Source organism: Balaenoptera acutorostrata, chromosome 2, assembly GCF_949987535.1.
Source record: "Balaenoptera acutorostrata chromosome 2, mBalAcu1.1, whole genome shotgun sequence".
Taxonomy (NCBI): Eukaryota; Metazoa; Chordata; class Mammalia; order Artiodactyla; family Balaenopteridae; genus Balaenoptera; species Balaenoptera acutorostrata.
Window position 1 is genome coordinate 95,502,857 of NC_080065.1, and position 24,236 is coordinate 95,527,092.

The window sequence follows — 24,236 nt, forward strand, 5'->3', positions numbered from 1 at the left end:
GCCATATAACAGTTTGGGCCAGGGGAGTAACGTGATCCAGCTTATGTCCTTAAGAGACTCACTTTGGCTACAGTGTTGGGGACTGGAGGTAGGAGGTTGTTCAGGTGATTCAGTTAAGAAATGATGGTGGCTGGGACCAAGGCTGGTGTCAGTGGAGATGGTAAGAAGAGGTCAGTTTGGGGATATGTTTTGGAGGTTGCAGACAAAAAATGGACTGGATTTAGGGTGTGAAGCGAGAGGAAATCAAGGTTGCCAGAGAGTTAACCAGAGTAACTGGGAGGATGGTAGTGCTGTTCACAGAGCTGGGAGAGATGGGGAAAACAGGTTGGAGAGGAGGGGGAATCATTGTGTTCATTGGTTGCAGTGAAAGCTTCAGACTTCTCTTCTGTCTAGATTTAGGTAACTTGTAGATATAGGCAGTCAAATAAAGTTGCCCAGAATATTCTGAGAAATCCTCAGAATACTGTAATACTGAGAGTTTTCTTGAAGTCTTCCACAAGTGAGCACCAAAGGCAATTGACTATTTTAGGGCATGGAACCTGCAATGAGAAGGGAAGAGGAGGGAAGTGTGAAGACATTAAGCTTCTTTCATACAGGAGTCAGGCCGGGTGTAAGGGAAAGGTGTACTTTGATAAATTGCTGTAGTTAACACCTGTCTTGCTATAAGAATTGAATGGCATAGTGATACATAGAATCCAAAATAGGTTGACATATTTATATTTGACTTAAGGGGATTTTTGTCCCCAAAAAATGATCTTTTAAGATATGTCTAGTTCACATTAAGATTATAATTAATTCTCCTCCCCGGACTAAGCCCTGGGTGTCCAGCAATTAAAAGTAACCCAGACTTTTAAGTCAGAATCAAATTATTAGAATTGCTTACAAGACATTTACATGGAGAACAATATAGAATTTGTTAGAATAGTTTGTTTTCCCCCGATGGAAGAAGTGGTATAAATTGCAGTGGTAGAGCCTGTTGATTGGTTATATCAGGGAAAACTGATTATAAGCTCACTGAGGGCAAGAACTGTCTCTTTTACAGTTGCTATTTTTTTTAAACACCTAGTGTCTCTGCTCACTCCGGGGTTTTTTAATTTTTTTTCGTTTAGTAAAGGTATGAGATCTTTTTAGCTGAAACTTTTTCTGAAATCAGTCCTTATTTGAATGGCTGAGCAGGAAGGTTGACCAGAAGTCCTAACAGCCCCTCTGGGACACTTCTTTGTTCTTACTAGAGAAACTTGAGAAGTGGCTGCCTTTGAGTGAAAGATGAGAGAATGCAGCATGGCATGGCTGTCTAGAAAATGGCCATGGTCTGAAACTCCTTATTAAAGCCTTTGCATTGGCCCCAGGCCTCAGAAAGCCAGCAGGCTGGGAGATCAGGCTGCTGGTGTTAAACTTGGACATGTCCAGCCATTGCCGTCCATTTCACCTGAGTGGGTTCCTCTCCGTAAGCAAAACGGAGAGCGCTCATTGCCCACCTGCCTGCTTAACTCATCGTATCCGCATCCGCTTGCAGATAACTGCAGCGACCTGAACTCGGAGCTGCAGAGGGTGCTGACGGGGCTGGAGAACGTGGTCTGCTGCAGGAAGAAGAGCAGCTGCAGCCTCTCGGTGGCAGAGGTGGACAGACACATCGAGCAGCTCACCACTGCCAGTGAGCACTGTGACCTGGCTATTAAGGTAGGACCCCTCCCCCCCAACCCCCATCCTCTCTGTCTGGCTCTTTTCAGATCATATGAGGGAAATGACCAGGAGCCTTTCTTCTGAAGTGTGATTTTACTCAAACACCTATTAGAGAGTGAGTGTTTCTAACAAAGCCATACTAAAGATTGGGCCACCAGGGAGAAGCAGGAGCCCTATAAATTTTTGCTGGGTTGACTCACATCAGAAAAAGTCATTATATCAATAGTCAAGATCACTGGCTTTGCTGCAAAAATGACTACTTCCTTGGAAACTATTAGACTACTAGTATTGAACCATGTCATTTTAGTGTGGTTCATCATATAGCACTCTGGGGTTGTAAGATTAACTTGGAAATTTTATTAAAGCTTTCGGGCCTCTGGAATATTATTTCCGGAGTTATCTATTCATGGTGCTAACAAGGGGGAAGTTCAGGGCCTGAATGAGTCATCTATCCTGAGTGTACTGGACTGGACCTCAGTCCCGCCTTTCATGTGCATTCATCTTACTGCTTAGGGAGGACCAGGTGAGAAGAGTTTGCTGCATCTGCACAAACTCATCATGAGCAATGGGAATGTCAAGTCCCCTTGATACAGGGCCTCTGGTATCTTTATGTTACTTCACCAGAGCTTAGTGACCTAGGCATCACAGTTCAAACTGAAAAGTCTGAGAGGAGCCTATATAAAGGGAAAATGTGATGTGTTATTTGAAAAATGTTTGAGGACTCTGGGGCCAAGTTTCTATCAGCAGGAATCCTGGATTTCACAAAAGAGCTATGGTATCTCGAGGTAAACCATGATTCATGTTTATAGTACATCTGGTTTCCCATCTTTATTCATCACAATTAAAAATACATAGTTGATGTGGTTTGGGGAAGTAACCACTAGTTTTTCTTTCTTTGTAATCTCCAGAGCCTGTATTTGATTGTAATGTCAGCTTGGGTACTAGCCCCAGCCTTAGCATTGAGAGGGAAGTAGGAAGCCAAGGGTGTCTGCCAACCAGCAAGGGACAGAGCAGGCCCTGGAGTAGGGCTGAGTAGGACATGAGTCTCTGACATGAGAGGAAAGACAAAGCACTGCATGTGGAAAGTGGCAGCACGATTTGGGTAACTGTCCTCATCAGGGAACCAATGTGAGCATCCAAGAGTGACACATCCTTACGCCACCCATTTTTGAGACCTGTTTCCCATCCCATCTCTTCACTGCCTTCTACCCCTACATGGTAATTCCACCTCCTCTTTCCAAGTCATTTGGTGCATGCTTCCTTTTCCAAAGGGCAATAATTGTGAATGAATAGTTTCTGAAAGCAAACAGAATGAGTTGTTCCTTTTTTTTTTTTTCAAATTTTATGCGTATTTCTTCTCCATTAATACTGGTGTCTTTAATGAATTTTTTAAAAACTCTCCATGTAGTATTAAGATTCTGTTCTTTTTAAGCACATAGCTATGTTATTAATTAAATCCCTGCTGTCTTAGAAACCTCCACAATGAACTTACTCTTTTCTGTGTCACTGAGGTTTATTTTTGTCTTTCTTATCTTGGGACTGAACCTCATTCACACCTTCTGATTCTGTTGTGACACTAAAAGCTGTAAACAGTGATGTGACCTATCACGTTGCTGAGTTGGAACATGGGAAGCCTATAATTTAGGAAACTTCAAGTTATATTTTGTATGCAGTTTGCAACTTCACATTTGCTTTATCAGGATCACTAACTGGCTTGCTGTCTGGTCATGTGTATTCACCGACTCTGGACCGTGGGTGAGGGAGATAAACATCTGTGTGGACATGGCAGTTAGCACTACTGATAGACTTAAATACCAGGAAGGGATTGTGTTTTTCTTACTGGGGGGACTGCTGGGTAACACAGACTGTGACCCAGGCAAGTGACAGAGCCTCATCTGAAAATGGGGAGAGGATAGATAATCGGGGGCTATCGCTAGTCTTGATTACTTTTCTGCAGTGAAGTGACGGTGGAACCCACCCCTCTGGGCACACTCACCCTGGGCTGGCCTGTTTTCTCCTCCTCCCGTTTCTCCCAGGGAACTCACTTGGCTTGTCTCTGTGGCTGTGTTTTCCAGACCGTGGAGGAGATCGAAGGGGTCCTTGGCCGGGACCTGTATCCCAACCTTGCTGAAGAGCGGTCTCGATGGGAGAAGGAGCTGGCTGGGCTGAGGGAAGAGAACGAGAGCCTGACTGCCATGCTGTGCAGCAAAGAGGAGGAGCTGAACAGGACCAAGGCCACCATGAACGCCATCCGGGAGGAGCGGGACCGGCTGCGGAGGAGGGTGAGTGCCAGGCCTTTCCCCGGGCGCTGGGGCCAAAGGAGAAGCCAGCTGGTCGAGCCAAGGGCAGCCCCAAGAATTTGGTGGCATTTCTAGTCTTGTGAATCACCATCCCTTTCTGGTTATGAAGTCGTTCTTGAAAGTATTCTGAAAGTGCTGAGACGTGCAGGTAAGATTTTTAAAAACGCTCTTCTCTGCAATCGCAGATCTAAGTGGATGCTAAAAATTATCCCAGTGCAGTGCTTCTCAACCATTCTCTGGGTACACACATCTTCCCCAAGGTCAATTAAAATGTTCTTCCTGGGCTTCCCTGGTGGCACAGCGGTTAAGAATCTGCCTGCCAGTGCAGGGGACACAGGTTCGAGCCCTGGTCCGGGAAGGTCCCACATGCCGCGGAGCAACTAAGCCCGTGCGCCACAACTACTGAGCCTGCGCTCCAGAGCCCGTGCTCCGCAACAAGAGAAGCCACGGCAATGAAGAGTAGCCCCCGCTCTCTGCAACTAGAGAAAGCCCGCCTGCAGCAATAAAGACCCAACGCAGCCAAAAATAAATAAAAATAAAATAAATAAATTAAAAAAAAATGTTCTTCCTTTGAGGTAGGATAATAATATTTTATAATTTGCAAAAATATACAGAATTTCCCCTTTGCAGTTTCTTCTGTAAATTTTTCTTGAAACTTACAGTACCTGCTCTCACATATCCATACTGAGTCTAATGTGACATGTCCTCTCCTCTAGTGCAGACTTATTAAAGTTAATAATCTTTTTTTTTTTAATTAATTAATTAATTTATTTTATTTTTGGCTGTGCTGGGTCTTCGTTTCTGTGTGAGGGCTTTCTCTAGCTGTGGCAAGTGGGGGCCACTCTTCATCGCGGTGCACGGGCCTCTCACTATCGTGGCCTCTCTTGTTGCGGAGCACAGGCTCCAGACACGCAGGCTCAGTAGTTGTGGCTCACGGGCCTAGTTGCTCCGTGGCATGTGGGATCCTCCCAGACCAGGGCTCGAACCCGTGTCCCCTGTATTAGCAGGCAGATTCTCAACCACTGCGCCACCAGGGAAGCCCCTAATAATCTTATATATATATATATTTGTGTGTGTGTGTGTGTGTGTATGTTCTGAGAGAGAGAGTGTGTGTGTGTGTGTGTGTGTGTGTGTGTGTGTGTGTGTGTGTGTAATTCCTGGTAGTCACCCCACCTCATTAAATGGCTCTATGGCCTGAACAGGTTTGAGAACCACTTTGTTTAGGAAATACAGCCATTACTAAAGGAGCTGATGTTTCAGGATAGAAATGTTTGGCAGACTTGTTAAAGCACTCACTTTTCCAAAGATGGAGTTTTTTCTTAGGAACCCACAAGTACTTCTTTGTTTGGCTGTTAGTTTGATCTGTGATTGGACTGGAGGTGAAGCAATGAATTCTGCAATCAGAAACAATTCCCTCTGAACTTCCCTTTGAATTACTAGGCCTACTTTATTCTCTTTCTCCATTGTGGCAATATTAGAAGCTTGCTTTCTAGTTGTGCTGTGACTGGTAATTTTGCACACAGAGGAGAAAAAAATACATCCAGTTGATCACACCATTACTCTTTAACTTGCTTTTCAGTAAGATCAGTGTGTGTACATCATTCTCCTTTTAATCTACATGCAGTTTTCATAATTGCCATTATTTATGAATATAGAAGAAATTACTATTTTTGAATGTTATCAACTCTCTTCCTCATTTGTGGCTATTGCCAGCATTCCTAACTCTCATATCTGAATGTCATTTTGTGTGAACTCACACGCATTAGCTTATTTTCAGAACCCAGCTGTATCGGATGCCAGTCTCCATCCTTGCAACAGCAGGTGTAAATCATTGCAGTCAGCAAAGACTTCTGGGCAAGCTGAGGACATTTACTTAGTGCTAAGGCCCACAGCACCTGTAATTTCCTGGGCTACACTCCCTGATCATTATGACTAATGCCCTAATTAGGTGTGCTTGCTTAGCGTGTACATTCTGATGGTGCTTACTTTGTGAAGGAAATGTTGGTCGTAGGCCTAATTACATATTGCAGTTTAGAATAAATTTCCTCCTCTGACTTGAGTTACTAAAGCACAAGACAGCCCTTGATTGTGACTAGCAAAGGAGAAAAAGCCAGTTCCCCTTCGAGTATTTTCTCCAACTCTGGAGGTTAGTATTAAGGACAGCATAGTGTGATGGTCCCACACTCTGTGCCAGGGCTCTGAGACCACCTGGAGTCACAGCTTGATCTCCCAACAAGCCACTGTGAGTCTCTGGCAAGTTACCTAACCTCTCGGTTTATTCCGCCATGAAGTGGGGGTAATAATAGTACTCAGTGCGGGGAAACTAGGTAATCCTCATGAATTATCTAAGCACTTAACCAATGCATGGCATGTAGTAAATGCTCAAAAATTATCAGTAATCGTTTGGGATGAAATCCAGAGTTACCTGTTTAGTAGTCTGGAAAGATTAACACCATACCATCTTTTTTCCCCCCAGAATTCTTATATATTTGAAGGACTCTTAGAACTCTTAGATGGACATTGAATAACTACACACACACACACACACACACACACACACACACACACAGTACTCAAAATCTTTCTTCTGATCACATTTATTACCGTGTAAGTTTTGCAGTTAATACGGTTTTATTTAAATTTATATAATTTATATAAATTTATATATTTTATATACATTTATATAATTTATATTTCCAAATAAAAATATATTGGGGAACTTGTATCTCTTCCTCAACTGGAAATTTCCTCAGGAATTTTTATACATACCCATGAATTAGATTTATTTCTCTTTATTTCAAGACAATTGTGGGTGTCAGAATTTGCTGGATGCCTGTAAATGCCAGTTTGCTAGATTTTAAATGCTGGATGACTTCTACCTACCACCACCCAATATATTTTATTCCCCTGAGGAGAAATCTGTCTTTTGTGGTGGGTCGTTGTGTCTTCTTCATGATGTATAGCTCTGAGGAATGACTGAGGTCTAGTTTCATTTCCATCCTTGTGGTACCCCATGATAACATGGCTGGTTGGCCTTTCCTGTCTTTCTAGCAACTCAGAATTCAGAGTTCATCAAAGTTGCATGGAAAGCAATAGAGGCCACTTTTTTTTTTCGTTGCCCACGTTCATTGTATAGAATTTGAACTGACCAGATCAATAGGATTGGTGCTTGCCCCCTGCCTGTGATTAAACAGAGTGCTCTCAGGAGGTTTTCTGAGCCTTGTTTAAGATTTAATTAAATTAGATCTTTAATGTCAGCTAACAGATTGGGCTACTTGGCAGAGCAGTAACTAAGGAACAACAGGCAGACAGTTTTTATTACTGGTCCCGGCTCATTATTAAATGAGGTAATCATTTAGGTCTGCATGCTCTGTAATAGAACCACTCATTTCCTCACACTGAAAGAAGCGGGTGTAATTTAGGCAAAGTAGAATTAATTACTCTAGAAGGGGAAGCACTTGGCTCTTCATTCATTCATTTTGTAAACATGATTGGTCATCTTCTCTTTGCTAGGCAGAGGGGTTATGGTGATGAACAGGACACAGACCCTGGCCTGAAGGATGTTTGGGAGACAGGCAAATAAACAGGTCATTACAGTGGTACATGTCAAGTGATAGGGAGGGATAAACACAGGAGAAGCCCTGAGAACTCATAGGAGGGACATGTGATGGCAGGTCCAGCCTCTCTGTATTACGTATTTTTTACCTAATTGTTTAGGTCAACTGCCGTGTGGCAAAAATGATCAGTGCTTTCCTCAGATAGTTTGGTAAAGCAAACTGGATGTGACCACTGGCTCATGAATCTGTGTCCCATTGAACCATAGACTTGAATCAAACACAGGCAACACACATTCCTTAGGAGATTTTGTACAAACTCTTCAGAAAGTTCTGCAAAGTCAGTTATAGTTTTATTATAGCAAAAAGATACAAATCAGAGCCAGCCAAACTAAGAGACATATAGGTGAAGTGTGGAAGAGGTCTGAAGGCAAAGCTCCCAGCTGTCTTCTTCCCCTGGAGTCCTGAATGGTGTTACCTCCTTTGCGCTGTGATGTGTGGCCAACTTGGAGTATTGCCAACCAGGGTAGTTCACCCAAGCTTCCGAATCCAAGGTTCTTATTGGGGTTTAATTATGTAAATGTGATTGGTTGAAGTGTTGGCCGTGTGGTTGAATTCAGTTCCCAGTTCCTTCTCCTTTAGGGATATCAGGCTGATACCCTTTGGGCCACTTTTAAGTCTGTGAGTCTGCCAGCGGAGGTGGTGCTGCACTGCGTCTGCCCACAGTCATTCTAATACAGGAGGGATCTCGGAGGTGTGAGGGGTCCAGCACTGTCCTACTCGGGCATGTGTGCAGCGTGCAGGTGTAGCACTCATCCTGTAAACTCACCACCTGTGGCAATTTACTGAACATCCTCTTGTATGAGCCCAAGAGCCACCCCTAAAGCCATTAGTTCTAAATCCATTGGTGCCTGTTTCTAACTACTGCACTGGTTCTGAACACCTGATCGAATCCACTTTCAGTATTCACCCACGTTATCTCAAAGGGCACTTGACGATCAGTGTTCATGCTTAAAGGGGTTGGAAAGAGGAGTCCAAATCAAATGAAGGAGTCTGCTTAGGAAGAGTAATGACCTTAAAGGTTAACCATGTGTTTTATTATGTACTTCTTTCTACTAATTAATTCATTTATAATATGTACTTACTATTAGGCTGACCACCCTTACTGGGAGATAAGATGTATAGCGTCATGCTGAGGTGTCCAGAGCTGGTCTGTCTCTGAAGCAGCCATTCACTTCATCTGAATTATCTCCCATGATAGGCTACGTCAGTATCACTTTGATATTTTTAACTAAAAATCAGTAACAGCGGAGATAATTCTAGAAGTGAAACTGTTGTGACCTTACATAGGTTAAATATTCATCTCCGTTTTGCCTTATTTAGCCTTAGATCTCATGTGAACTCTTCCCACTCAGCCTCCTTCTCCGTGATACTTTTCTTGTCTGTATATTGAAAATGCAGGACTGCAAAACAGTACTTTATATTTACTGTGAATTTATATGTGTATAAATGTGCCTGAATTCTATATGTGTGTATGCAAAAATATTTAAAATAGAGCAGAACAATTTAAGCCAATCTCATAATAGTTATGGGGTTGGGGGGAGTGAGTACCTACGAGTATGGGTCAAAGGATATTTTGAACACTTCTGTAGTGTCCTAGTTTATTTTTTTAAGTGTGTATTCTTACAGTTGTATGGTTTTTAATATATAGAAGTAGATTCACAGAAATAGAAGGGAAGCTAATATGCTAAAATATTAAGAGGCCAGTAAGTCTAGGCTGTGAAAAGATAGGCATGTTTTTTTCTTTCTTTCTTTTTTTAAATAAATTTATTTATTTATTTATGGCTGCGTGCAGGCTTTCTTTAGTTACAGCGAGTGGGGGCTATTCTTCGTTGCGGTGCACGGGCTTCTCATTGCGGCGGCTTCTCGTTGTGGAGCACGGGCTCTGGGCGTGCAGGCTTCAGTAGTTGTGGCACTCGGGCTCAGTAGTTATGGCTTGCGGACTCTAGAGTGCAGGCTCAGTAGTTGTGGCGCACGGGCTTAGTTGCTCTGCAGCATGTGGGATCTTCCCAGACCAGGGCTCGAACCTGTGTCCCCTGCATTGGCAGGTGGACTCTTAACCACTGTGCCACCAGGGAAGTCCTTTCTTTCTACTCTTCCTTAATTTTCAAATTGAAGAAACAAAAAAATAAAGTATGGATTATGGATCATGATCGGTATCTCCCAGCTTTAATAACTTGACATCCACACACAAGCACAGTTATTCTCTTTTGTCCTTGATGGAAATTTATTCATATCTTACCTGTTCCATTTCTCTTAGGAGTTTCTTTATATGAGGAAGAAGATGCCAATATTAGCGAAGTTTAAATTCATAAAATACTTATTAAAAAAAAAACAAATAAACAGCAACCCTGTTTTCACGTTCCCAGCCCTAATCTGGCCTCGTAGGAGGGAGCTGAGAGGAGGGCGATCTTGCTTCAGTGTTCTCCTTCCACCTCAGTCTGGGAGTCCCGGCTGGCTCTTCCCTTGTGTGACTGGAGTATTAGTTAAGATGAGGATAGGTTACACAGCAGTAGCAAACTAACCCCCCAAATTTCAGTGGCATGGCCCACCAAAAGAGCTTATTTTCTGGTTGCACTGCACGTCCAGTGCAGGTTTAGAGAGGAGCACACAGCTCTGCTCCGTGTACTCACTCAGGAACCCAGGCTGATGGTAACTCATTATCTAAAACATCACTTGAACAGACTCACTGCTATATCTGCATGCTTCTGCTCACAGCCCATTGGCCAGAACTATACAGGTGCTCCGCCTAACCGTAGAGGGACTGGGAAATATGACGGAGCACATGGGTATTTGTTGAGCCGTAAATGTTCCTAACACAGCTGATTTATTTGCTTTGGGTATGATACCAGATAGACTTGGACAGGAATCAGGGTGCCAGAGAAACTGGCGGTTTCACTCACCCATCTCGAGGTGGCTCTCAACATGTGTGACAGAATCACTGGGAAGCTCTTTCCAAGGATAGATGCCCAGGCCCTTCCATGAGCCACCAAATCAATGAATGGGGTGTAGGACCTTCGTACACTTCCGTGTTGTGATCCCAGCCATCTCCCGGACAGGAAAGGGAAGGCAGTGTCCTTCAGTCACTGGGCGTGTTCCAAGAGCCTCTCCAGCCATCTTTACCTCTCTCCCCACGGGTGGAGTGAAAAGAGAGAGAACCACAGCCTCTGGCACTTTTATTCATGCCTAGCCTGCTCCTCCAGGGGCCACAGTATGGCAGTGATGAATCTTGCATCTGAAACAGGAGAGATTCCCAACCCTGTCTGTCCACTCACCAGGGTCACATGAGCTATAGGAGTGGGTGCGGAGAGGGTGTGCTCATCCTAGAATCTGGCAGGACACGGGCACCCTGGGGCTCCAAAGGCAAGGTGCATTGCCTGGCGCAGGGGAGGACTTCCCGTGCTGACCCGATGAAGGAAAATAGTTTTACAAGGTGCCACCTACCAATGCATTTTTTTTTCAGTGCAGTCTTGATAGTTTATTTTTAAGGATGCATTAATAATATTAATAGTATTAACATTCTTTGGACATTTTCAGACTAAACACACCCCTTCTTGGACTAAAAATAGATACCTCTGAAGGCAAAGCAGGATGCAGAGCCTGAATTATGACACTGAACATGTTTTGAGCATTTACTTGTGATGAGCAGTGATTTATGCACATCTCATTCAGTCTGCACGAGAATTCTACAAGAGGTACTATTATACCCTTCTTAGACGTGAGAAAACTAGGGCCCACAGAAGTTTAATAATCTTGGTCTATGCTGACATTAACTCTTTTTTTTTTTTTTGTAAAGTTAGCAATATTTTCTTTATTCATTCTTTTTTTTTTTTAATTTATTTTATTTATTTTTTTATGGCTGTGTTGGGTCTTCGTTTCTGTGCGAGGGCTTTCTCTAGTTGTGGCAAGTGGGGGCCACTCTTCATCGCGGTGTGCGGGCCTCTCATTACCACAGCCTCTCTTGTTGCGGAGCACAGGCTCCAGACGCGCAGGCTCAGTAATTGTGGCTCACGGGCCTAGTTGCTCCGCGGCATGTGGGATCTTCCCAGACCAGGGCTCGAACCCGTATCCCCTGCATTGGCAGGTAGACTCTCAACCACTGCGCCACCAGGGAAGCCCCTGACATTAACTCTTAGCACCAAAGCTTCAGCTCTGGTAGCCTTACTGTGGGATGCAGCATTCATTTTTCTATTGTTTGGACTCCTTTCCTGCGTTCTTTCTGCTCTTTTTCCCATTTCTTCTCCTGCTTCCACACAGACCAGAAGTAAAGCATCCTCTCTTATAGTAACATGGGTGCCAGACTCCTTAAGGTACCACCCATCAGTCTTCCTGGCATTCCAAAACAACACATAGTGAAGACAAAATACGTCTGTTTCATAGAGAAAAGGCTATGTGTGCATATATTTGTCTTGAGCCCGACGAAGCATTATTGGCAAAGCCTGTCACCCCTCTTCTCTGTAGTTCGAGGAAGCTTTAAGTGCAATCCAAGGCAGAGAACCCTCAAAACTCTGATTTCCTTGTGTCTTCTTTGGAAACTGTTTCTAAAAGGGCTTTGTGCACATTTGTAACACGGAAACTGCAAAGCAGCTTTTTTAGCTGTGGGCACCGGTGTTGGCTTATCCATCCCCGTCTCCCTTCTCCAGCCTCTGCTCCTGTGAGGAAGTCCAGCTGCGTAAAGGCGAGCTCTTGGCTATAAAGCACGTAGCTGACTCCATTTGTTTGAAAGCTGGTAGGAAATGAGGAAGACAGCCAAAGCACTGACCTTTTCCCTGACACAGCCACTTAGGTAATCCAGTCCAGGTTCCTTCCTGGGCTGTAGAACAGAAGAACACAATACACCCATCACATCTTCAGAGAATGGAAGTGCTGCTGGGCTTGCTTTCCTCCTTCTGTAAATAAATAAATTCTGATTTCTTATTTGTTGGAGGGCTCCAAGAAAGAAAAGTCTTATAAAATCTCCAATAGGAGAAAGTGGTTCTCTGCAAAACACTCCCCAAGCCTGGACTTGGAGGAGGCAGCTTTCTGAGACTCCGCCGGACTCACCGCCTCAAGCTCGTTCAGTAGAACTTTTCCGGCCCAGTGATCCTTAGCCCGCTGCAGGGTAGAAATCGTCTCATCTCAGCCAGCCCCATTACACAGTGAAACTATGGATTACGCCCTAACCACCTGAAATTACGGCTACCCAGCGACCGCTTCTCCTTATCATCAGCGGGACAGGCTCGTTCTTCTATGGCTAATAATAATGTTTCTCATCCTACTCAGGACTCCGGTGCCACCTTTCTTCCCTGCTTGTCACTCATCTGTGGACCACATTCACAGATGCCTTCGTCAGCACACTCGGTCATCTCGTTGTCTGTGCTCCTACAGTTGTCCTGGGAGAGCGAAGGGCCAGTAGCTGCCCCGCTTACGCCCACCCCTGCCTCACTCTCCCGGTGAACTGCCCGCCTTTCCGGAAAACCACCTCTGTGCCCACCCCAGCGATCTTTGTCTGCGACAGCTCTAGCACCAGACTGTTCCTTCTCACCAGCATCTCGCTCTCTGGCTCTGCACAATCTCTCAGGCTCCTGAGTGCCCATCTTTGTATTTACTTTCTTTCATTTGTTTTTTTTTTTTACTTTGGCCTGCGGGGCAGAGAAATAAGCTAATTACATCCCTCTGTTAAAGCACACACTCATTGATCGTGAGAAGGCCCTCTTTTAATTTATGTATTGCTTTTCTCTCCCACTCCCTTTCCCTCACTTTTATGTGTGTCCTTATACATAATGTTTTGTGTGTTGTTTTTAATTTACATCAGTCTTGTCGTGCTGTAGACTTTTTTCTTTGTTTCCCCCGAGCGCTCTGATTTTTAAGGTCTGTCCATGTCGCTGTGTATGCATGAGGTCTGATGGCCTCCTGACATTCTGTCGTGTCCCCACCATGTTTACCGTGCCTGACATCCAGACCTCCCACTACCACAAACAGTGCATATTCCCGTGCACATGTCCTCTTTGGTCCTGTGTGGAAATTCCTCTGGAATACATGTCCGGGAGTGAGGTTGCAGAGTCCTGGGGTGTGCATGTTCTTACTTGGACCAAATCCTGCAGTGCAGCTTTCCAGACTGGCCCACCCATCTGTCTGCTCACCGGCAGCATAGGAAGGTTCCTTCTGCCCCTACATCTCCGCCAGTTTTTGTGCTTATCATTATTTCTCTTATCCCATTCTTTTTCTGAGTTTAATGTTCTAATTCCTGAAAAGCCTGTGTCCTTGGGAAGTTCTTTCAGCAAAGGTCTACAGGTGCTTAATTCTTAATCTTTGAGAATATCTTTATTTTTGCCCACACTCCTCATGATAGGGGTATAGTTTCCTGTTGTTGCTTAGACAGATTACCACCAACGGTGGTGTAAAATAACACAGATTTATTAATCAAAGTGTCATCAGGGCTGTGTTCCTTCTCAGTTATGCTTCCTTGCCTTTTCCAGTCATTCCTGCAAATTCCCTCTTGCCACGTAAGGTAATATATTCACAGGTTTCCAGGATTCAGGTGTGGACATCTTTGGGGGCCATTACTCAGCCTACTGTAGGTGGCTAGGTATTGTATTTTCGGGTGACAGTTTTATTTGGCGATGTTCAACAGATTGTATTGAGACTGACGCTGTGTCAGACACTGTTCAATGTGTTGAATACAGTAGTGAGTGAAACAAACCTACCCCCCCTGCCCCAGAGCCTGTGTCATCTCTCCCCACCTGACAGCTTTAAGATTCTCTCTTTAGGGCTTCCCTGGTGGCGCAGTGGTTGAGAATCTGCCTGCTAATGCAGGAGACACGGGTTCGAGCCCTGGTCTGGGAAGATCCCACATGCCACGGAGCGGCTGGGCCCGTGAGCCACAGCTGCTGAGCCTGCGCGTCTGGAGCCTGTGCCCCGCAACGGGAGGGGCCGCGATAGTGAAAGGCCCGCGCACCGCGATGAAGAGCGGTCCCCGCACCGCGATGAAGAGTGGCCCCCACTTGCCGCAACTAGAGAAAGCCCTCGCACGAACCGAAGACCCAGCACAGCCAAAAATAAATAAATAAATTAATTAAATAAAAAAAAAAAAAAAAAAAGATTCTCTCTTTATCCTTTCCCCTCGCCCTACATTTGCACCGCAGTGTTTCTAGATACGCTGTGTTTTCATCCCCTTCTTCCAGTTAGCACCAGCTGCATAACAAACCACCCCAAACATGGAGACCTAAAACGACAGTCATTTACTGATAACTGCATCCTCCTGGGGATGACTGGGCTCCAATGGACAGTTCTCTCTCTCGGGCTCAGATGTGGTCGCAGTCAGATGGTGGCTGGAGCCAGAGTCGCCTTGAAGGGTTCCTTACTCGTTTGTCTGGTGGGTGAGGCTAGCTGCTGTCTGGACCTGAGCAGGGACTGTTGGTCAGAACACCCACAAGCATCCTCTCCGTGTGGCCTGTGCTTCCTCACGACCGAGTCGTCGGCGTGTAAGGGCCAGCATCCCAAGAGAGAGCTAGGCAAAATTGTATTGCCTTTTCTAACCTAGCCTTGGAAGTTATGTGGTAGCACTTTGACTACACTCTGTTCATCAGATGCAATCTCTCAGGCCAAGTGTGTGCAACGAGAGGGGAAGTGGAGTCCAGTGATGGAGGGACTATCAAAGCATTTGCAGACACATCTAAAAACTGCCACAACTACTTAGCACCTGACATGATACTTATTAAGTCTCGGGACTTATGTTGGTCTCTACATCTGGAAAACTCACGTGTTTTCTTTTCAAATAGTGTTTCTCTGTCATTATCTGTGTTCCTGTCCTCTGGAACTCCTTTAAAAGTGTGTTGAAGCCTCTCAGTGACACATGTATATTTTGTCCTTCTTTAGCTGCCCATGCTGTGTTCTGAATTCTCTGTACTGTGCTCCTGTTCACTACTTCTCTTTCCAATTTTATCCAGTCTAAAGCTTAACCTGTACATTGATTTTATTTCATTGACTACGTTTTCCATGGGCTTTTTTTTTCATCTACCTATTCTTGTTTGATATCTGCCTATTTTTGTTTCGTAATTTATTGTGTACAGAAATTACTCCTTTTATCTCTTTAAGGGCCCTAAACATACTTGTGATTGTGATGTGGTTTACTGGTTGCTTTATTCTGATTTCTCCTCCAGTGGATTCATCTCCTGATTTAGCCTGCTGGCTCTCCTGTCTCGTCCTCCTCTCCCTGCAGTCATCCTTCCATGTCGAGCAGCTCCATGGTCCTGGGCTCCCAGTCATGGGAGGCTTAAGTCTCTTCCTGTTCTCTAATGATATTGGGTGGTTTACCAGTTAGGTTTCTGGGGCAGTGAGTGGCCTGGCAAAATCCAGACCAGTTTTCACTGTGAATTTGTAAGATTGGGGTCCCACACTAGGGAGCTAGGATAAACTTGGACTCCACACCCAAATGTGTCACAGGTCTGAGATGTTGATTTCTTAGGCTTGACCCATCTGCACGGTCCAGGGGCTCCTTTCCGGCTTCCGGGGCAGCGCGCTGAGTCCGCTTTTCACAGATGGGTTGGGCAGGAAGGCTCCCAGCTTGATGCTGGAGGATCAGCTCAAAAAGCCTGACCTGCAGGGGCCCCTGTCCCTCTCCCCGACCCACACCCTGGCGTGCACACTCCACGCCCTGCTCTCGATCCCACGGCTCCCTCCTAACCTCTCTAACCTTATTTTTCACTTCATTTCTGGCACCTGGAAATTTTACTGTCTTTCTTTGAACCTTGGCAATGAATTTCTTTCTCATTGTTCCTTTTTATGCAGCATTTCTATGCATTTCATAGGAGGACTGTCTGTTTACTTTAGCTGAGGCTGTCATATGCTGGAAATTTCCATTTGTTCTGTATACAGACAGTTACCCCTCCTGTTTTCAGCCCTACATCTCATTCTTGTCTTTCGTAGTACCTGCCAAGGCTGCGTCTAAACCCTGCCAACCTTCTTCTGGGTAGATTGGCCACCTCCCCTTGTATAGTTTATAGAACTTGGCTTTTTCCATTTTGTTTCTTTCATCAGTACTCTTCCACTCTGCTTTTAAGGAATGCGCCCAAATCCTCTGTCCGCTAATGCCCCAAGCACATTCTTTTCACTGTTATGGTTTTGATTCTTTTTTTATTCTTTACTACCATTTTCATGAGGTCTCTGGGGTCTGAAGAAAATAATGCCTTGAGTCAGTCTGCTGCCTAGAATGAAAAAGCTCAGCTGACTTCTCAGTGCTGCTGTGTAAGCCTCTCTCTCTCTCTCTTTTTCTCTCTCTTTCTCTCTCTTTCTCTCTCTCTCTCTCTCTCTCTCTCTCTCTTTTTGGGTTATCGGTCAGCTTCCTTTCTCATTTCTGACTACTACTATTCCCTCCTCCTCTCCTAGCAGAGGACCTTAACTCTTGTCTCTAAGAGAGACAAAAACCATCAGATGGGAGCCTCCTGTTTCCCATCCTCATTCTCAAGTCTGCAAACACACCTTATTATCTATCCTCACCTCTTCTTTCTCTCTTAGAGCAAAAGCCACCCCTTCCTACTGTCCTCAGTTGAGCCTTCGGTCCAACCGGCTACGTAGAGTCTCTCCTCCTACCCACATGGTTGCACCTTTTCCCTTGGCAACTTTATCCACATGTAGAAAGAAGTCCAGTTCTGATCTCCTTCCCTCAGATTATATTTCTAATTGTTGACTGAATATCCTTCTTCACACATCTGATGGTTTCCTCAAATTCAATATATCCAAAGTTGGCATCTTTGTTTATCTCTGAGAAATCAGCTGCTTATGTTTTCCCCATTTTGCTGAGTAGTACCATGATCCACTAAGTCATTCCAGCCACAAGTTTGGGTATCTTGTCCCTTTCTTGAATCGTTCTAGAACTGCATTGACCAATACAGTAGCTACTAGCCATGCAAAACTATGTAAATTTGAATTTCAATTAATTAAAATACAGTACAATTAAAAATAAAGTTCCTTCGGTATACTAGGCACATTGCATGTGGCTTGTGGCTACCATTGTGGACAGTAGGGCTATAGAACATTCCCGTTGTTACAGGAAGTTCTATTGGACGATGCTGGCCTAGGGAGTATTAGCCATCTTTGCTCCCACTTCACTGATGGTGTTTGAGCCCTCATCATTTCTCACGTGCAGCTTTGACTCACTTCCTTTCTCTTCCTCACTCCAGTTCATTCTCTTCTCTAATAAAATGATTTTATGAAGCCTTTTTCGCTCTTTGGGAAGTCATTGAACTCTAAGCAAGAGAAGCAGAGTTCTGGCATTTTACTGTCATTTCCTTCCTTGAACCTTCAGAGCCCCCCATGCCTTTTCCCCTTCTTATGTGCTTGTTAAACAGCTACCCAACCTTGCAGATTGCATGCCGGCGTTTCCTACTCTGGGAAGGCAGAATAATGCTTCTTTCACAACGCTGACACTCCTTGTTGGTGTCCCTTCTCAGAGCATGTTTCACGAGATGTCTGGCTAGGGCAGACATCTGAGCCTAGGACTCTGAGCCACTGAAAGACGAGAATCTCACCTTCATACTCTGCAGGTTTCAAATGTACGTAACAGACAAACTTCTCTTCTGGGCCTCTAGATGGGGCCTGGCTACATACTCACTTTAGGAGAAATGAGAAAATGGCCACTGAAGTCATGTTCTGTGTTCTGCTGTTGAAGAAGTCAGCAGCAATTGGGAAAGGCTTTATGGGTGATGAATTACTTTCCCACAGTATCGATTCCTACTTAGGGTTCCTGTGATTCCCAGCTACCCCCTGACTCCAAACCACATAACTGGTTGAGAGAAAGATATTTTCTTTAATAACATATCTTCAGTGAAAGATGGGTATATTAGTTAATTACCTCAAACTTAGTGACATAAAACAACAAAAACATATTCTCTCACCATTCTGGAGGCTACAAAATCAGGGTGTTGGCAGGGCTGCACTTCCTCCAAGGGCTCTAGAGAGAATCCTTTCTCGCCTCTTCCAGCTTCTGGTAGCTCCTTGACTTGTGGCCAGTCCCTGCCTCTGTCTTCACACGGCCTTCTTCTCTGTGTGTCTGTGTCTCAAATCTCCTTCTCTTTTTTCTTACAAGAACACCAGTCATTAGATTTAGGACCCACCCTAAATCCAGGATGATTTCACCTTGAGATCCTTAATTTAATTACATCTACAAAGACCCTATTTCAAAATAAGGTCCCATTCACAGGTACTGGGGGTTTAGAACTTGGATATATCTTTTGAGGGGGACACAATTCCACGTACTACAATGGGTAAGAGTAAAAGTGAGGACTCTAACAGCAGTCTCTCTCCCCTCTCCTAAGCCTTACCTAAGGTGAATCAGCAGATGGGTTACAGCCTTCATTTCTGTGCATTTATTCATTTAAATTAAGACCCCACCTCCCAAGCCAGAAGAGAGAGGCTATTTAACTCAACCAGCTGTCTCTCTTTCTTTCCATGACAGACTCACTCCACCCCCTTCAGCTGGATTTTTTTCACTGCCTAACCATGATCATTAAATTATAAAGCATAGACCAAAATAAACATGTTTATCATCCTTTAGTTTTCAAAGACATTCTCCGCGTCCAGAGCTTTTAATATGAGAATGGGTATTTAGATTGAGAAATCATTTGAAGCGTGCATGCCCATGCACAAGCACACCATGGAAAATAACTAGAAGCTATTGTCTGTGTAGAGTAAGAAAGAACATAGGTACTTTTTCTGTCTTCATTTTTCAGTGTCATCTAAATTTTCCACAGTGGACATGTTTGACTTTAGTGATTAGAAGAAGAAACTTTTTTTTAATAACATGGGTAGCTTTAATGACACTTTTATAAAATGCCCAGGGCCATTTTTGCTTTTTTAAAAGAGAGATGAGTGGGCCAGTTGAGATTCTAGGAACCCCAGACCACTGATTGTTTTGGGAATGATTCAGACACTTTTTAGATTTGGGAGTGGTGTTAACATTGTTGATTAGTCAGGACCTCATCAGACTTTCACAGTGGTAGAACTTGAAATCCATGGTCTCTACCAGAGTGGTTTCCCCGGTGCCAGGAAGCTGGCCTGATGGAAAAATGGGTCCTGTCCCTCTGCCATGGGGCACAGAGAGGCACAGTTTATCGGGACCATTCGAGAATGAGCCCTGTAATCTCTCACCAGCAATACCACTTGACTTTGACAGGCATGTGTTTTTCTAGTCTTTAAACTATTTTGAGGGCAGCTCTGTGTCTGGCCCTTTATGAGGACGACACACATTTCTGTTAACCCACAGTTACTGGAAGCCGCAGCAGAGCCAGCTATTAGGCACTTTTGAGCTGTTTCACCATTGAATGCAGTTCTCTCCGAGGGAATTTTCCTATTTTGGCTTCTAATATGCTGATGAATTATTGAAATTTCAATTACTTTTGGTTCCCAATTTAGCAGGGTGGAGACATGCAAGATACTGAATATGAAAAGCTCTCCAGTCGCTTTTAGAGAAGGGTTTGCCTGGAAGGGTTTGGCGTCAGGGCTGGCAGGGGTGCAGCCCTGCTTCTTCTGTGTCGGGGACTAAAGTACCATGTGGCCTTGGCAGTCCCTTAGGTCACTGCTGCTCAAGGTGCGAGCCCTTAACCGGGACCTGGCATCTGCATCTCCGGGGAGCTTGTTAGATACGCAGACTCCTAGGCTTGGTCTCCACCTACTAATCAGAATCCCTGAGAGTGACACCCTGAGCTCTGTGTTTTAACAAGCCCTCTGGGACATTCTGGTACACTGACAAGTTGGGGAAACCCTGCCTTAGATGTCCTGGTGCCAGTTTTTCCCAGTGGGGTCTGTTGCCCATTTGTAAGGGCCCTTGGATGCTACAGTCAGTGTGCCCTTTAAGATAGACATTGTACGTAATGATAAAACTGTGATCAAGGTCATCAGAGAGACCAATTTCTAACAATCATCTTCACTTGCTTGGAACACGTCTCTCTTTGCAAGTCCATGAGCCGTAACCATAGAGAAGCAGGATTTGGACATTTAAATTCTGTGCAGGTAAATGTGTGTTCTAAATGTAATTGAAAGGGCCCTGTGTTTCTCTGTACCGAAGGGCTATTTAGATATTCCTTCCCACTGTCCCCAGGATAATCTCATCTCGAAGTCCCTTGGAGAGAAGCCGTGGGTACCATCTCTGCCTCATCACCTTAGCCTCACCTCCTTCCCAGGGCAGGTCTCTCTCCTACACTGTGCACACTGAATAACTTGCAGTTCTTCAGACACAGTCTGTCATCCAAGCTACTCTCCCCACCCCACCACCAAAGCCAGCCCCTTACTCATCTCATCCGTTAAGCCCTGTTCACCTGTGAGGCTCTACTCAAGGATGGCTCCCTAATGACTTCAGGTGGAGTCACTCTCTTCGCCTTACCTGCTTCCTGCAAACTCTGGATAGATATCTATAGCATGCGTGTGCGCTTGTGTTGAAATTGTCTCTCTCCGCTGAGCTCCGAGGTCCAAGCGAGTACAGATCTCATCCTGGGTTCTGTCCCTTGTGCCCATGTGTGTCAGGCACACGAGGCTGAATGAACAAACATCCCTCAAAGATGGTCATTCTACTTCTGCTGGAAGCTTCCAGTGCCTTAGGAAACATGTTCCTTTCGTACTTTTGAAGAACAGATACTTGGCCAGCACGTGGCGGACTAGTTAAGAACAACAGTGCATTTTATGTGGGCTCAACCGACTCAGCTTTTCAGGGAAGCCGGTTTCTTAACGTAAATGAAAGCTCTGCCCTCCCCTCCCCCAATCTGGCTGTTCTGCTCTTTGGCCGGGGAACCCACCCGCTGTATCTGAAGGTGTTGTTCTTTCAGGTTCGAGAGCTTCAAACTAGACTGCAGAGCGTGCAGGCCACAGGGCCCTCCAGCCCTGGCCGCCTTGCTTCCGCCAATCGCCCTGTTAACCCCAGCACCGGAGAGCTCAGCACAAGCAGCAGTAGCAACGACGTCCCCATCGCCAAGGTGAGCTCCCGGGGCCGCTGTGCAGGCGTGCAGTCAGCTCGGCCGGCCCCCGGGGGTCTCTTGTGCTGGAGCTGCAGGCAGAGATAACCCCACTAATGTTCTAAGTCTCTCTCGGCTGCAGGCTGGACACCAGCTCTCATTGATGAGCCAGCTGGAGCGTGTCACAGCTGACAGGTCGTTGTGGAGAGTGAGATGTTTTGTCAGGCTCTACAGTGCCGAGGGGTGGGTGGAGAGCTGCTCTCGAGGGTCAAGGTTCAGCCCAGGAGGGGACCCTGAGTAATGAACCAATGATCTCCCCGCTCACAGGACTGACAGCCCTGCCAGCAGAAAAACAGATTGTGATGGGCAGGCTCTGGCAGCTGTGAGAAGTAGCCCCTCCGTTCTCAGCCACAGCCCCCACCACCACCGCCTGCCCCGCTCCTAAGTTGAGTCTACCCCAGAGACACTGTTCAAATGATAATGTCCTCTCCCCGGTAGCCCTACCAGTCTCTGCAAGAAGGTTGGTTCTCAACCATCAAGTTTATTAAGTCAAGTCCAATCAGAAGTGATTTTTATCCCCCAAGGGATATTTGGCAATGTCTGGACACCTTTTTGATGGTCATAGCTGGAGTGCTACTGGCATCTTATGGCTAGAAGCCACGGATGCCAACACCCCACGATGCACAGAACAGTCCCTACAGCAAAGAATATCCAACCCAAAATGTCAAAAGTGCTAAGGTTGAGTTAAGCAGAAAAACTGGACAAGTGAGTCGTTTTTAAGACTCGATGAATCAGTTTAGTTGCCACAGTTAAAGAGTAGCTGCCCTGTATAAACAGAGTCTCAACAGTTTATATGGGGAGTTACGTGTTGTTTTTTGAAAATTTTTTGTTTTGTTTTTTAAGATTGCTGAGAGAGTGAAGCTATCAAAGACCAGGTCCGAATCTTCATCGTCTGATCGGCCAGTCCTGGGCTCAGAAATCAGCAGCATAGGGGTGAGTGTTCATGAGAAGCAAGGCAACAAAGTACCCAGTAAAGCTACACAGTGGTTTATCCATGATAGAAGAACTTCCAAAGTTCACCCGCAGTAAACCAGTTAATTATAATAAGAAATCATACCTGATTTCCTTCCAAAGGATCAGATGAAAATGTATAGTGGTTTGCACGTGGTGAATCACTTCTTCAGGTTTAAGGGAGATTTTTTTTTTTTTCTCTAGCTGAAACCATTCAGAAAGAAATGATTTAGGTCTGGTTACTGGCAATGTAGATGAAAGTCTTAAAGTATCTGCTTTATATCACCCTGCTTCCCCAGAGACGGAGTGAGTCAGGAAGCTCTAAGAGAACTTTACCTTTTGCACGTCCCTCTTGAAAGGGAAGGTGCTCTCCAGTGAGGATGATTGCTGCCTTTGAAGTGTGGCCAATGCTGTGACAGACCAGAACCTTCCAGCTCAGCACTAGAGTTTTCATTTGTAGAGCCCTGAACCCCGTGGGGCTGTAAGCTGAAAAATGGTGGAAAGGGAATTTCAGTTCCCTGGGGATGTCGTTTAGAATTCTGGGGTAAGGCTGGGAAATCCAGCTATTTGATCCTCAGGGGTGGGGAAAACCTGAACAGCACTCTTAAGGCCCTATTTTAGACTTCTGTGCTGGGCAGAAATTGCATGCACCCAGATTCCATGCCAAAGCCAAATGATGAACATAAAGGAGTGGGACGCTCCCCTTAACTACAACAGCCGGAGACAAGTCTGGGGGTGGCAGGGGGTTTCGGAAGGGGGAAGGATGTCCAGCCTCTGTTTAATATCCAAAATTTTAGGTCTCTAAACACTCATGATCCCACATGCCTGCTGCCCAGGATGCAGCTTAGAAGATGCCGCTGCATTTTGACACTGTTTTATGTACTGTTTCACGGTAGTTAACTTTTTATACTAGGATTATATTATACAAACTGAGAAAGATCGGGGTAGCTATCTCCTGGTGCCTGATTCTCAAGGAACATCGGCTTTAAATTGTTTTGCATGCAAAGCATGCCTGGGGACCAGCGTCCCTGAAGTGACACTGTCCAGAGGGGGATTAATGCTCACCTGTACAGGTATCCAGCAGTGTGGCGGAGCACCTGGCCCACTCTCTTCAGGACTGCTCCAACATCCAAGAGATCTTCCAGACACTCTACTCCCACGGATCTGCCATCTCGGAAAGCAAAATTAGGGAGTTTGAGGTGGAAACGGAACGGTTGAATAGGTAAGGAGAAATTCTGCATATTTGGATGATGGCATTGGGGGCAAGTCCTTTCCCTTCCCAAAGATCAACTCAGGTTGGCTTATGTGTTGTGACATAGAGTGATGCTGTCAGGCTGGTGGGTGGGGAGTTTCCACCATCCTGTTCATCACAGGAGGGCTGGCTTCATGGGCATTGTGTGACCTGTCATCAAATGCACAGGGCCTCGTGCTTAAAGGGACCCCACACTTGCTTTACTGCTCTGCTGTCACTGTTTTAAATTCTGAATAATTTATGAACCAGGGGCCCCCGCCTTTTCATTTTGCACTGGCCCTAGCAAATTAAGGAGCAAGTCCCGGGAGCAGTCCATATGGAATGACAAGTAGGTCAGGATGGCAAGATGGCTCCCAGGCATGCAGCCTGAGCTGCTGAGAACCACAGAGAGCAGCTCCGGGATGTGGACTGAGCACCCAGGGGTGCCTGGAGCCAGCAGAAGCAACCTGACGAA

General features: G+C 45.3%; 1 protein-coding gene across 2 annotated transcripts in view; it reads left to right on the forward strand.

The window, feature by feature from the left end:
• Positions 1 to 24,236, forward strand: part of MCC (MCC regulator of WNT signaling pathway) — a 430,278-nt gene that overhangs the window by 355,301 nt on the left and 50,741 nt on the right. For both annotated transcript variants that reach the window (XM_007192096.3, XM_007192097.3), the window contains 5 exons: positions 1,517 to 1,680; positions 3,759 to 3,965; positions 21,394 to 21,540; positions 22,423 to 22,512; positions 23,604 to 23,752. In XM_007192096.3, coding sequence (XP_007192158.3) covers positions 1,517 to 1,680; positions 3,759 to 3,965; positions 21,394 to 21,540; positions 22,423 to 22,512; positions 23,604 to 23,752 — 757 coding nt within the window. The remainder of the gene's footprint in view (positions 1 to 1,516; positions 1,681 to 3,758; positions 3,966 to 21,393; positions 21,541 to 22,422; positions 22,513 to 23,603; positions 23,753 to 24,236) is intronic.